The sequence below is a fragment of the Hemitrygon akajei genome, chromosome 24 (genome assembly GCF_048418815.1).
Source record: "Hemitrygon akajei chromosome 24, sHemAka1.3, whole genome shotgun sequence".
NCBI classification, from domain to species: Eukaryota; Metazoa; Chordata; class Chondrichthyes; order Myliobatiformes; family Dasyatidae; genus Hemitrygon; species Hemitrygon akajei.
In genome coordinates this window covers 37,741,849-37,758,054 of record NC_133147.1, presented here as the reverse complement: position 1 = coordinate 37,758,054, position 16,206 = coordinate 37,741,849, and the positions used below count along the sequence as shown (strand labels likewise).

General features: G+C 51.5%; 1 protein-coding gene across 14 annotated transcripts in view; it reads left to right on the top strand.

Moving 5' to 3' along the window:
• Nucleotides 1-16,206, top strand: part of LOC140716017 (protein kinase C alpha type-like) — a 176,071-nt gene that overhangs the window by 141,253 nt on the left and 18,612 nt on the right. For all 14 annotated transcript variants that reach the window (XM_073028665.1, XM_073028668.1, XM_073028666.1 and 11 more), the window contains one exon: nt 10,240-10,302. In XM_073028665.1, the coding sequence (XP_072884766.1) occupies nt 10,240-10,302 (63 nt within the window). The remainder of the gene's footprint in view (nt 1-10,239; nt 10,303-16,206) is intronic.

Below are 16,206 nucleotides of genomic sequence, written 5' to 3'. Positions count from 1 at the left end.
ACTCCCTCCGTTATCACCACCCTCATTCCCAAACACACTCCCTCCGTTATCACCACCCGCATTCCCACACATCCAAATCCCACCTCACTCATTCCCAAACACACTCCCTCCGTTGTCACCACCCTCATTCCCACACATCCAAATCCCACCCCTCTCATTCCCAAACACTCTCCCTCCGTTATCACCACCCTCATTCCCAAACACACTCCCTCCATTATCACCACCTCTCTCATTCCCAAACACACTCCCTCCATTATCACCACCTCTCTCATTCCCAAACACACTCCCTCCGTTATCACCACCTCTGTCATTCCCAAACACACTCCCTCCATTATCACCACTTCTCTCATTCCCAAACACACTCCCTCCATTATCACCACCTCTCTCATTCCCAAACACACTCCCTCCATTATCACCACCTCTCTCATTCCCAAACACACTCCCTCCGTTATAACCACCCTCATTCCCAAACACACTCAGTCCGTTATCACCACCTCTCTCATTCCCAAACACACTCCGTCCGTTATCACCACCATCATTCCCAAACACACTCCCTCCATTATCACCACCTCTCTCATTCCCAAACACACTCCCTCCATTATCACCACCTCTCTCATTCCCAAACACACTCCCTCCGTTATCACCACCTCTGTCATTCCCAAACACACTCCCTCCATTATCACCACCTCTCTCATTCCCAAACACACTCCCTCCATTATCACCACCTCTCTCATTCCCAAACACACTCCCTCCATTATCACCACCTCTCTCATTCCCAAACACACTCCCTCCGTTATCACCACCCTCATTCCCAAACACACTCAGTCCGTTATCACCACCTCTCTCATTCCCAAACACACTCCGTCCGTTATCACCACCATCATTCCCAAACACACTCCCTCTGTTGTCACCACCCTCATTCCCAAACACACTCCCTCCGTTATCACCACCCGCATTCCCACACATCCAAATCCCACCTCACTCATTCCCAAACACACTCCCTCCGTTGTCACCACCCTCATTCCCACACATCCAAATCCCACCCCTCTCATTCCCAAACACACTCCCTCCGTTATCACCACCCTCATTCCCAAACACACTCCCTCCGTTATCACCACCCTCATTCCCAAACACAGTCCCTCCGTTATCACCACCTCTCTCTTTCCCAAACACACTCCCTCAGTTATCACCACCTCTCTCATTCCCAAACACACTCCCTCCGTTATCACCACCTCTCTCTTTCCCAAACACACTCCCTCCGTTATCACCACCTCTCTCTTTCCCAAACACACTCCCTCCGATATCACCACCTCTCTCTTTCCCAAACACACTCCCTCCGTTATCACCACCCTCATTCCCAAACACACTCCCTCCGATATCACCACCTCTCTCTTTCCCAAACACACTCCCTCCATTATCACCACCTCTCTCTTTCCCAAACACACTCCCTCCGATATCACCACCTCTCTCTTTCCCAAACACACTCCCTCCGTTATCACCACCTCTCTCTTTCCCAAACACACTCCCTCCATTATCACCACCTTTCTCATTCCCAAACCCACTCCCTCCGTTATCACCACCTCTCTCATTCCCAAACACACTCCCTCCGTTATCACCACCTCTCTCTTTCCCAAACACACTCCCTCCATTATCACCACCTTTCTCATTCCCAAACCCACTCCCTCCGTTATCACCACCTCTCTCATTCCCAAACACACTCCCTCCGTTATCACCACCTCTCTCTTTCCCAAACACACTCCCTCCATTATCACCACCTTTCTCATTCCCAAACCCACTCCCTCAGTTATCACCACCTTTCTCATTCCCAAACCCACTCCCTCCGTTATCACCACCTCTCTCTTTCCCAAACACACTCCCTCCATTATCACCACCTTTCTCATTCCCAAACCCACTCCCTCCGTTATCACCACCTCTCTCATTCCCAAACACACTCCCTCCGTTATCACCACCTCTCTCTTTCCCAAACACACTCCCTCCATTATCACCACCTTTCTCATTCCCAAACCCACTCCCTCAGTTATCACCACCTCTCTCATTCCCAAACACACTCCCTCCGTTATCACCACCTCTCTCTTTCCCAAACACACTCCCTCCATTATCACCACCTTTCTCATTCCCAAACCCACTCCCTCCGTTATCACCACCTCTCTCATTCCCAAACACACTCCCTCCGTTATCACCACCTCTCTCTTTCCCAAACACAATCCCTCCATTATCACCACCTTTCTCATTCCCAAACCCACTCCCTCCGTTATCACCACCTCTCTCATTCCCAAACATATTCCCTCCGTTATCACCACCTCTCTCTTTCCCAAACACACTCCTCCATTATCACCACCTTTCTCATTCCCAAACCCACTCCCTCAGTTATCACCACCTCTCTCATTCCCAAACACACTCCCTCCGTTATCACCACCTCTCTCTTTCCCAAACACACTCCCTCCATTATCACCACCTTTCTCATTCCCAAACCCACTCCCTCAGTTATCACCACCTCTCTCTTTCCCAAACACACTCCCTCCGTTATCACCACCCTCATTCCCAAACACACTCCCTCCGTTATCACCACCCTCATTCCCAAACACACTCCCTCCGTTATCACCACCCTCATTCCTAAACACACTCCCTCCGTTATCACAACACTCATTCCTAAACACACTCCCTCCGTTATCACCACCTCTCTCTTTCCCAAACACACTCCCTCCATTATCACCACCCTCATTCCCACACATCCAAAACCCACATCTCTCATTCCCAAACACACTCCCTCCGTTATCAACACCTCTCTCATTCCCAAACACACTCCCTCCGTTATCACAACACTCATTCCTAAACACACTCCCTCCGTTATCACCACCTCTCTCATTCCCAAACACACTCCCTCCGTTATCACCACCCTCATTCCCACACATCCAAAACCCACATCTCTCATTCCCAAACACACTCCCTCCGTTATCAACACCTCTCTCATTCCCAAACACACTCCCTCCGTTATCACCACCTCTCTCATTCCCAATCACACTCCCTCCGTTATCACCACCCTCATTCCCAAACACAGTCCCTCCGTTATCACCACCCCTCTCATTCCCAAACACACTCCCTCCATTATCACCACCTCATTCCCAAACACACTCCCTCCGTTATCACCACCCTCATTCCCAAACACACTCCCTCCATTATCACCACCTCTCTCATTCCCAAACACACTCCCTCCATTATCACCACCTCTCTCATTCCCAAACACACTCCCTCCATTATCACCACCTCATTCCCAAACACACTCCCTCCGTTATCACCACCCTCATTCCCAAACACACTCCCTCCGTTATCACCACCTCTCTCATTCCCAAACACACTCCCTCCATTATCACCACCTCTCTCTTTCCCAAACACACTCCCTCCGATATCACCACCTCTCTCATTCCCAAACACACTCCCTCCGTTATCACCACCCTCATTCCCAAACACACTCCCTCAGTTATCACCACCTCTCTCATTCCCAAACACACTCCCTCCGTTATCACCACCTCTCTCATTCCCAAACACACTCCCTCCATTATCACCACCTCTCTCTTTCCCAAACACACTCCCTCCGATATCACCACCTCTCTCATTCCCAAACACACTCCCTCCGTTATCACCACCCTCATTCCCAAACACACTCCCTCAGTTATCACCACCTCTCTCATTCCCAAACACACTCCCTCCGTTATCACCACCCTCATTCCCAAACACACTCCCTCAGTTATCACCACCTCTCTCATTCCCAAACACACTCCCTCCGTTATCACCACCTCTCTCATTCCCAAACACACTCCCTCCGTTATCACCACCCTCATTCCCAAACACACTCCCTCAGTTATCACCACCTCTCTCATTCCCAAACACACTCCCTCCGTTATCACCACCCTCATTCCCAAACACACTCCCTCCGTTATCACCACCCTCATTCCCAAACACAGTCCCTCCGTTATCACCACCCCTCTCATTCCCAAACACACTCCCTCCGTTATCACCACCTCTCTCATTCACAAACACACTCCCTCCGTTATCACCACCCTCATTCACAAACCCACTCCCTCCGTTATCACCACCCCTCTCATTCCCAAACACACTCCCTCCATTATCACCACCTCTCTCATTCCCAAACACACTCCCTCCGTTATCACCACCCTCATTCCCAATCACACTCCCTCCGTTATCACCACCCTCATTCCCACACATCCAAAACCCACATCTCTCATTCCCAAACACACTCCCTCCGTTATCAACACCTCTCTCATTCCCAAACACACTCCCTCCGTTATCACCACCTCTCTCATTCCCAATCACACTCCCTCCGTTATCACCACCCTCATTCCCACACATCCAAAACCCACATCTCTCATTCCCAAACACACTCCCTCCGTTATCAACACCACTCTCATTCCCAAACACACTCCCTCCGTTATCACCACCCTCATTCCCACACATCAAAATCCCACCTCTCTCATTCCCAAACAAACTCGCTCCGTTATCACCACCCTCATTCCCACACATCCAAATCCCACCCCTCTCATTCCCAAACACACTCCCTCCGTTATCACCACCTCTCTCATTCCCAAACACACTCCCTCCATTATCACCAGCCTTATTCCCACACATCCAAATCCCATCTCATTCCCAAACACACTCCCTCTGTTATCACCACCTCTCTCATTCCCAAACACACTCCCTCCATTATCACCAGCCTTATTCCCACACATCCAAATCCCATCTCATTCCCAAACACACTCCCTCTGTTATCACCACCCTCATTCCCAAACACACTCCCTCCATTATCACCACCTCTCTCATTCCCAAACACACTCCCTCCATTATCACCAGCCTTATTCCCACACATCCAAATCCCATCTCATTCCCAAACACACTCCCTCCATTATCACCACCCGCATTCCCACACATCCAAAACCCACCTCTCTCATTCCCAAACACACTCCCTCCATTATCACCAGCCTTATTCCCACACATCCAAATCCCATCTCATTCCCAAACACACTCCCTCCATTATCACCACCCGCATTCCCACACATCCAAAACCCACCTCTCTCTTTCCCAAACACACTCCCTCTGTTATCACCACCTCTCTCATTCCCAAACACACTCCCTCCATTATCACCACCTCTCTCATTCCCAAACACACTCCCTCCGTTATCACCACCTGTCTCATTCCCAAACACACTCCCTCCGTTATCACCACCCTCATTCCCAAACACACTCCCTCCATTATCACCACCTCTCTCATTCCCAAACACACTCCCTCCATTATCACCAGCCTTATTCCCACACATCCAAATCCCATCTCATTCCCAAACACACTCCCTCCATTATCACCACCCGCATTCCCACACATCCAAAACCCACCTCTCTCATTCCCAAACACACTCCCTCTGTTATCACAACCCTCATTCCCACACATCCAAAACCCACCTCTCTCATTCCCAAACACACTCCCTCTGTTATCACAACCCTCATTCCCAAACACACTCCCTCCGTTATCACCACCCTCATTCCCAAACACAGTCCCTCCGTTATCACCACCCTCATTCCCAAACACACTCCCTCCATTATCAACACCCTCATTCCCAAACACACTCCCTCCGTTATCACCACCCTCATTCCCACACATCCAAAACCCACCTCTCTCATTCCCAAACACACTCCCTCTGTTATCACAACCCTCATTCCCAAACACACTCCCTCCTTTATCACCACCCTCATTCCCAAACACACTCCCTCCGTTATCACCACCCTCATTCCCAAACACACTGCCTCCGTTATCACCACCCTCATTCCCAAACACACTCCCTCCATTATCACCACCCTCATTCCCAAACACACTCCCTCCGTTATCACCACCCTCATTCCCAAACACACTCCCTCCGTTATCACCACCCTCATTCCCAAACACACTGCCTCCGTTATCACCACCCTCATTCCCAAACACACTCCCTCCGTTATCACCACCCTCATTCCCAAACACACTCCCTCCGTTATCACCACCCTCATTCCCAAACACACTGCCTCCGTTATCACCACCCTCATTCCCAAACACACTCCCTCCATTATCACCACCCTCATTCCCAAACACACTCCCTCCGTTATCACCACCCTCATTCCCAAACACACTCCCTCCGTTATCACCACCCGCATTCCCACACATCCAAAACCCACCTCTCTCATTCCCAAACACACTCCCTCCGATATCACCACCTCTCTCATTCCCAAACACACTCCCTCCGTTATCAACACCTCTCTCATTCCCAAACACACTCCCTCCATTATCACCACCTCTCTCATTACCAAACACACTCCCTCCGATACCACCACCCTCATCCCAAACATACTCCCTCCGTTATCACCACCACCCTCATTCCCAAACACATTCACTCCGTTATCACCACCTCTCTCATTCCCAAACACACTCCCTCCGTTATCACCACCTCTCTCATTCCCAAACACACTCCCTCCGTTATCACCACCCTCATTCCCAAACACACTCCCTCCATTATCAACACCCTCATTCCCAAACACACTCCCTCCGTTATCACCTCCCTCATTCCCACACATCCAAATCCCACCCCTCTCATTCCCAAACACACTCCCTCCGTTATCACCACCCTCATTCCCAAACACACTCCCTCCGTTATCACCACCCTCATTCCCAAACACACTCCCTCCGTTATCACCACCCTCATTCCCACACATCCAAAACCCACCTCTCTCATTCCCAAACACACTCCCTCCATTATCACCACCCTCATTCCCACATATCCAAATCCCACCACTCCTTCCTTCCCTAACACACTCTCTCCGATACCACCACCCTCATTCCCTAACACACTCCCTCAGATAACACCACTCTCATTCCCTCTGTCACTGCCTCTTCACTCTCTCAATACCACTATCCACCTCTCAATCCCTCCAGCCATCACTGCCTCCTTCCATCCATCACTCTCCTTCCATCCATCACATACTCATTCCATCCATCACTCTCTCCTTCAATCCAGCACACACTGATTCAGTCCATCACTCTTCCCTTCCATCCATCACTCTCCTTCCGTCCATCACACACTCATTTCATCCATCACTCTCTCATTCCATCCATCACACACTCATTCCATCCATCACTCTCTCCTTCCATCCATCACCTTCTCCTTCTGTCCATCACACACTCATTCCATCCATCACTCTCTCCTTCCATCCATCGCTCTCTCATTCCATCCATCACACACAGCATCCATCCATCACACTCTCCTACTCTCCATCACACAATAATTCCATCCATCACTCTCTCATTCCATCCATCACACACTCATTCCATCCATCACTCTCTCCTTCCATCCATCACCTCCTTCCATCCATCACACACTCCTTCCATCTATCACACTCTCCTTCCATCCATCACATACTTATTCCATCCATCACTCTCTCCTTCAATCCAGCACACACTCATTCAGTCCATCACTCTTCCCTTCCATCCATCACTCTCCTTCCATCCATCACACACTCATTCCATCCATCACACACTCCTTCCACCTATCACACTCTCCTTCCATCCATCACATACTCATTCCATCCATCACTCTCTCCTTCAATCCAGCACACACTCATTCAGTCCATCACTCTTCCCTTCCATCCATCACTCTCCTTCCATCATTCACACACTCATTCCATCCATCACTCTCTCATTCCATCCTTCACCTTCTCTTTCTGTCCATCACACACTCATTCCATCCATCGCTCTCTCATTACATCCATCACACACAGCTTCCATCCATCACTCTCTCCATCAATCCATCACACACTCCTTCCATCTATCACTCTCCTTCCCTCCATCACACACTCATTCTATCCATCACTCTCTCATTCCATCCATCACTCTCTCCTTCCATCCATCACACACTCATTCCATCTATCACACTCTCCTTCCATCCATCACTCTCTTCTTTCACCCATCACACACTCCTTTCATCCATCACACACTCCTTCCATCCATCACTCTTTCCTTCCATCCATCACTCTTTCCTTCCATCCATCACCCTCCTTCCATCCATCACTCTCTCCTTTCATCCATCACTCTTTCCTTCCATCCATCACTCTCCTTCCATCCATCACTCTCTCCTGCCATCCATCACACACTCCACCCATCCATCACTCTATCCTTCCATCCATCACTACCTCCTTCCATCCATCACAGACTCATTCCATCCATCACACTCTCCTTTCATTCATCACACACTCCTTCTATCCATCACACACTGCTTTCATCCATCACACACTCATTCCACCCATCACTCTTTCCTTCCATCCATCACTCTCCTTCCATCCATCACTCTCTCCTTCCATCCATCACACACTCATTCCACCCATCACTCTTTCCTTCCATCCATCACTCTCCTTCCATCCACCACTCTCTCCTTCCATCCATCACTCTCCTGCCATCCATCACACACTCCTTCCACCCATCACTCTTTCCTTCCATCCATCACTCTCCTTCCATCCACCACTCTCTCCTTCCATCCATCACTCTCCTGCCATCCATCACACACTCCTTCCATCCATCTCTCTCTCCTTCCATCCATCACTCACTCACTCATTCCATCCATCACGCACTCCTTCCATCCATCACTCACTCACTCATTCCATCCATCACACACTCCTTTTTTCCATCACACACTCCTTCTATCCATCACACACTCATTCCACCCATCACTCTTTCCTTCCATCCATCACTCTCCTTCCATCTATCACTCTCTCCTTCCATCCATCACCCTCTCCTGCCATCCATCACACACTCCACCCATCCATCACTCTATCCTTCCATCCATCACTCTCTCCTTCCATCCATCACACACTCATTCCACCCATCACTCTTTCCTTCCATCCATCACTCTCCTTCCATCCATCACTCTCTCCTTCCATCCATCACACACTCATTCCATCCATCACACTCTCCTTTCATCCATCACACACTCCTTCTATCCATCACTCTCTCCTTCAATCCAGCACACACTAATTCCACCAATCACACACGCATTCCACCCGTCACTCTTTCCTTCCATCCATCATTCTCTCATTCCATCCATCACTCTCCTTCCATCCATCTCTCTCTCCTTCCATCCATCACACACTCATTCCATCCATCACACTCTCCTTCCCTCCATCACTCACTCATTCCATCCATCACACACTCCTTTCATCCATCACTCTCTCCTTCCATTCATCACACACTCATTTCACCCATCACACACTCATTCCATCCATCACTCTCTCCTTCCATCTATCACACTCTCCTTCCATCCATCAGTCTCTCATTCCATCCATCACTCTCTTCCATCCATCACACACTCATTCCGTCCATCACTCTCTCCTTCCGTCCATCACTCTCTCCTTCCGTCCATCACTCTCTCCGTCTGTCCATCACACACTAATTCCATCCTTCACTCACTCATTCCACCCATATCTCTCTCTCCTTCCATTTATCACTCTTTCCTTCCATCCATCACTCTCCTTCCATCCATCACAAACTCATTCCATCCATCACACACTGCTTCCATCCATCACAAACTCATTCCATCCATCACACACTGCTTCCATCCATCACATACTGCTTCCATTCATCACACACTCATTCTATCCATCACTCTCCTTCCATCCATCTATCACTCTCCTGTCCATCACTGTCCTTCCATCCGTCACCCACTCTATCCATACATCTGTCACTCACTCACACCATTCTTCACTCACTCAAACCATCCCATCTCTCACTTTGTCCATCCATCTCTCTCTCTCATGACGGATCCCTCATCACTCACCTCACTCCTCTCCTTACCTGATTACATCATTGATGCCTGCACCATCCTCTGTCAATCTACCTCTCGCTCCAGCACCAACCCGCTCCTGGTGCAAATGGAGATTTTATCCTTGGAGATCTCCTGGCCTGAGGTCATCATGGGTGGTGGGATGTGTTCAAATTTGGATTAATTCTAACCACCACTTCCCTTGCCCCTCCTACAACTCCCTACATCCACCACCTTATTGCTGCCTACCCTCCCTTTACCCCACTCTTCTCATCCCTCATACAACACCACCCATCTCCTCTTCTCATCACATACCCCTCCCCTTTTACAATCCTCTCCTTCTCTCTCCTTTGCCCAAATCCCCACTGCCCTTCAGGTTTTATGCAGCAGAAATAGCGATTGGTCTCTTCTACCTCCACGACCATGGCATCATCTACAGGTAAAGTATTCCAACAGCATGGTGGCCAGGGCTTCTATGGGGACCCCATTAGGATGGACTGTGAGAGTGAATGGGAAGGGATGAGGTCCATTGGGAGTGTGGACAGTGGGAATAAATGGAAAGGGTGGGTTCCATTGGGAGTGTGGACAGTGGGAATGAATGGACAGGGTGGGGCCCATTGGGAGTGTGGACAGTGGGAATGAACGGAAAGGGTGGATCCCATTGGGAGTGTGGACAGTGGGAATGAATGGACAGGGTGGGGCCCATTGGGAGTGTGGACAGTGGGAATGAATGGAAAGGGTGGATCCCATTGGGAGTGTGGACAGTGGGATTGAATGGAAAGGGTGGGGCCCTTTGGGAGTGTGGACAGTGGGAGTGAATGGAAAGGGTGGATCCCATTGGGAGTGTGGACAGTGGGAATGAACGGAAAGGGTGGATCCCATTGGGAGTGTGGACAGTGGGAATGAATGGACAGGGTGGGGCCCATTGGGAGTGTGGACAGTGGGAATGAATGGAAAGGGTGGATCCCATTGGGAGTGTGGACAGTGGGATTGAATGGAAAGGGTGGGGCCCTTTGGGAGTGTGGACAGTGGGAGTGAATGCAAAAGGTGGGTTCCATTGGGTGTGTGGACAGAGGGAATGAATGGAAAAGGATGGGGCCCATTGGGAGTGTGGACAGTGGGAGTGAATGGAAAGGGTGGGTTCCATTGGGAGTGTGGACAGTGGGAATGAATGGAAAAGGATGGGGCCCATTGGGAGTGTGGACAGAGGGAATGAATGGAAAAGGATGGGGCCCATTGGGAGTGTGGACAGTGGGAATGAATGGAAAGGGTGGGTTCCATTGGGAGTGTAGACAGTGGGAATGAATGGAAAGGGTGGGTTCCATTGGGAGTGTGGACAGTGGGAATGAATGGAAAGGGTGGGTTCCATTGGGAGTGTAGACAGTGGGAATGAATGGAAAGGGTGGGTTCCATTGGGAGTGTGGACAGTGGGAATGAATGGAAAGGGTGGGTTCCATTGGGAATGAGGACAGTGGGAATGAATGGAAAAGGGTGGGTTCCATTGGGAGTGTGGACAGTGGTAATGAATGGAAAGGGTGGGTTCCATTGGGAGTGTGGACAGTGGGAATGAATGGAAAGGGTGGGTTCCATTGGGAGTGTAGACAGTGGGAATGAATGGAAAGGGTGGGTTCCATTGGGAGTGTGGACAGTGGGAATGAATGGAAAAGGTGGGTTCCATTGGGAATGAGGACAGTGGGAATGAATGGAAAAGGGTGGTTTCCATTGGGAGTGTGGACAGTGGGAATGAATGGAAAAGGTGGGTTCCATTGGGAATGAGGACAGTGGGAATGAATGGAAAAGGGTGGGTTCCATTGGGAGTGTGGACAGTGGTAATGAATGGAAAAGGATGGGGCCCATTGGGAGTGTGGACAGTGGGAATGAATGGAAAGGGTGGGGCCCATTGGGAGTGTGGACAGTGGGAATGAATGGAAAGTGTGGGGCCCATTGGGAGTGTAGACAGTGGGAGTGAATGGAAAGAGTGGGTTCCATTGGGAGTGTGGACAGTGGGAATGAATGGAAAGGGTGGGTTCCATTGGGAGTGTGGACAGTGGGAATGAATGGAAAAGGGTGGGTTCCATTGGGAGTGTGGACAGTGGGAATGAATGGAAAAGGGTGGGTTCCATTGGGTGTGTGGACAGTGGGAATGAATGGGAATGTGTGGCATATCATTGAGAGTGTAGATGTTGGGTGTGAATGGGTAGGTTGAGGCCTCCCATTAGGGGTTTGGCTGGGGATGGTGTGGGGTCTCATTGGGAGTGAATGGGAAGGGGTGGGGTCCCACTGGGAGTGTGATGGTTGGAGTAAATGGGAAGGGGTGGGGTCCATTTGTTAGTGTGGACGGTGGGAGTGAATGGGAAAGGGTGGGGTCCCACTGGGAGTGTGACGGTTGGAGTAAATGGGTAGGGTTGGGATCCCATTGAGAGAGTGTGGATGTAGGGTGTGAGTGGGCAGGGTGTGGAGTCCCTTTGGGAGTGTAGATCTTGGGTGTGAATGGGCAAGGGGTGGTGTCCCTTTGGGAGGGTGACGGTGGGAGTGAATGGGAAGGGGTGGAATCGCATTGGAAGTGTGACGGTGGGAGTCAATGGGAAGGGGTGGTGTCCCTTTGGGAGGGTGACGGTGGGAGTCAATGGGAAGGGGTGGTGTCCCTTTGGGAGGGTGACGGTGGGAGTCAATGGGAAGGGGTGGTGTCCCATTGGGAGTGTGACGGTGGGAGTCAATGGGAAGGGGTGGTGTCCCATTGGGAGTGTGACGGTGGGAGTCAATGGGAAGGGGTGGTGTCCCATTGGGAGTGTGACGGTGGGAGTGAATGGGAAGGGGTGGTGTCCCATTGGGAGTGTGACGATGGGAGTCAATGGGAAGGGGTGGTGTCCCATTGGGAGTGTGACGGTGGGAGTCAATGGGAAGGGGTGGTGTCCCATTGGGAGTGTGACGGTGGAAGTCAATGGGAAGGGGTGGTGTCCCATTGGGAGTGTGACGGTGGGAGTCAATGGGAAGGGGTGGTGTCCCATTGGGAGTGTGACGGTAGGAGTGAATGGGAAGGGGTGGTGTCCGATTGGGAGTGTGACGGTAGGAGTGAATGGGAAGGGGTGGTGTCCCATTGGGAGTGTGACGGTGGGAGTCAATGGGAAGGGGTGGTGTCTCATTGAGAGAGTGTGGATGTAGGGTGTGAGTGGGCAGGGGGTGGTGTCCCATTGGGAGTGTGACGGTGGGAGTCAATGGGAAGGGGTGGTGTCCCATTGGGAGTGTGACGGTGGGAGTCAATGGGAAGGGGTGGTGTCCCACTGGGAGTGTGACGGTGGGAGTCAATGGGAAGGGGTGGTGTCCCATTGGGAGTGTGACGGTGGGAGTCAATGGGAAGGGGTGGTGTCCCATTGGGAGTGTGACGGTGGGAGTCAATGGGAAGGGGTGGTGTCCCTTTGGGAGTGTGACGGTGGGAGTCAATGGGAAGGGGTGGTGTCCCATTGGGAGTGTGACGGTGGGAGTCAATGGGACGGGTGGTGTCCCATTGGGAGTGTGACGGTGGGAGTCAATGGGAAGGGGTGGTGTCCCACTGGGAGTGTGACGGTTGGAGTAAATGGGAAGGGGTGGGATCCCATTGAGAGAGTGTGGATGTAGGATGTGAGTGGGCAGGGGGTGGTGTCCCATTGGGAGTGTGACGGTGGGAGTGAATGGGAAGGGGTGGAATCGCATTGGAAGTGTGACGGTGGGAGTCAATGGGAAGGGGTGGTGTCCCATTGGGAGTGTGACGGTGGGAGTCAATGGGAAGGGGTGGTGTCCCACTGGGAGTGTGACGGTGGGAGTCAATGGGAAGGGGTGGTGTCCCATTGGGAGTGTGACGGTGGGAGTCAATGGGAAGGGGTGGTGTCCCATTGGGAGTGTGACGGTGGGAGTCAATGGGAAGGGGTGGTGTCCCTTTGGGAGTGTGACGGTGGGAGTCAATGGGAAGGGGTGGTGTCCCATTGGGAGTGTGACGGTGGGAGTCAATGGGACGGGTGGTGTCCCATTGGGAGTGTGACGGTGGGAGTCAATGGGAAGGGGTGGTGTCCCACTGGGAGTGTGACGGTTGGAGTAAATGGGAAGGGGTGGGATCCCATTGAGAGAGTGTGGATGTAGGGTGTGAGTGGGCAGGGGGTGGTGTCCCATTGGGAGTGTGACGGTGGGAGTGAATGGGAAGGGGTGGAATCGCATTGGAAGTGTGACGGTGGGAGTCAATGGGAAGGGGTGGTGTCCCATTGGGAGTGTGACGGTGGGAGTGAATGGGAAGGGGTGGAATCGCATTGGAAGTGTGACGGTGGGAGTCAATGGGAAGGGGTGGTGTCCCATTGGGAGTGTGACGGTGGGAGTGAATGGGAAGGGGTGGTGTCCCATTGGGAGTGTGACGATGGGAGTCAATGGGAAGGGGTGGTGTCCCATTGGGAGTGTGACGGTGGGAGTCAATGGGAAGGGGTGGTGTCCCATTGGGAGTGTGACGGTGGAAGTCAATGGGAAGGGGTGGTGTCCCATTGGGAGTGTGACGGTGGGAGTGAATGGGAAGGGGTGGGATCCCATTGAGAGTGTGTGGATGTAGGGTGTGAGTGGGCAGGGGGTGGTGTCCCTTTGGGAGTGTGACGGTGGGAGTCAATGGGAAGGGGTGGTGTCCCTTTGGGAGTGTGACGGTGGGAGTCAATGGGAAGGGGTGGTGTCCCTTTGGGAGTGTGACGGTGGGAGTGAATGGGAAGGGGTGGAATCGCATTGGAAGTGTGACGGTGGGAGTGAATGGGAAGGGGTGGTGTCCCATTGGGAGTGTGACGGTGGGAGTGAATGGGAAGGGGTGGTGTCCCTTTGGGAGTGTGACGGTGGGAGTGAATGGGAAGGGGTGGAATCGCATTGGAAGTGTGACGGTGGGAGTCAATGGGAAGGGGTGGTGTCCCATTGGGAGTGTGACGGTGGGAGTGAATGGGAAGGGGTGGTGTCCCATTGGGAGTGTGACGGTGGGAGTGAATGGGAAGGGGTGGAATCGCATTGGAAGTGTGACGGTGGGAGTCAATGGGAAGGGGTGGTGTCCCATTGGGAGTGTGACGGTGGGAGTGAATGGGAAGGGGTGGAATCGCATTGGAAGTGTGGACTGAATGTAAATGTGTCAGGTCCCATTCGGAGAGTAGAAAGTGAATGTAAATGTGAAGGGGGCGGTGTTCCAATGGGAGTGAATAGAAAGGAATGGAGTACCCATGGGAGTGTAGATAACGGAAGTGAATGGGAAGGGCAGGGTCCCGTGGGGAATGTGGATGGTGGGAGTGAATGGGAAGGGGTGAGGTCCTATTGGGACAGCAGGAGTGAATGGAAACAGTGAGGTCCCATTGGGAGTGAATTGGAAGGAGTGGGGACAGTGGGAGTGACTCAGGGGACTGGGTCCTACTGTGAGTGTATACAATGTGGGTGATGGAAAGGGTGGTGTCCCATTGGGATTGTCATGGTGAAAGTGAAAGGGATGTTTTGGATCCCATTAGGAGTGTGGACGGTGGGAGTTGATGGGTAGGTATGGGGTTCCCTTGGGTGTATGGATGATGGAAGTGAATGTATCAGGATGAGTTTCCATTGTGGTTGAATGGGAAGAGTTAGGATCCCATTGGGAGTGTGGACAGTGGGTGTGAATGAGTAGGCTAGGGTCCCATTGGGAGTGCAGGCGATAAGAGTGAGTTGGAAGGGATATGACCCGTTGGGAGTATGGATGGTGGGAGTGAATGGGAAAGGGCAGGGTCCAACTGGAACAGTCAAAATGAATGGGAAGAGTTGGGGTCCTGTTAGGGTTTGTACTGTGGGAGTGAATGGGAAGCGGTGGGTCCCATTGGGAATTTGAAAACTGGGAGTTAATGGGAAGGGGGAATGTGAATGGGAAGCAATGAGAGTGGATAGGAAGGGGTCAGAGTGGATGGGAAGGGGTCAGAGTAGATGGGAAGGGGTGGGGAAGGGAATAGAATATAAAAGCAAGCAGATAATGATGAGCTGTTATAAGACACTAGTCAGGAAGCACTTAGTGTATTGTCAACAGTTTTGGGCCCCATATCTCAAAAAGGTTGTCATTGGACAGAGTCCAGAGGAGGTTCATGAGGATGATTCTGGGAATGAAGGGGTTAACATATGAGGAGCGTTTTGCAGCTTTGGGCCTGTACTCACTGAATTGAGAACAATGTGGGAAAGCTACCGAATGTTGAAAGGACTGGATAGGGTGGACGTGGAGAGGATGGTTCCTATGGTGGAGTATCCAGAACTAGAGGGCACAACCTCAAACATGAGGGGCTACCCTTTAGAATAAAGGTAAGGAGGAATATTTTTAGCCAGAGAGTAGTAAATCTGTAGAATACTC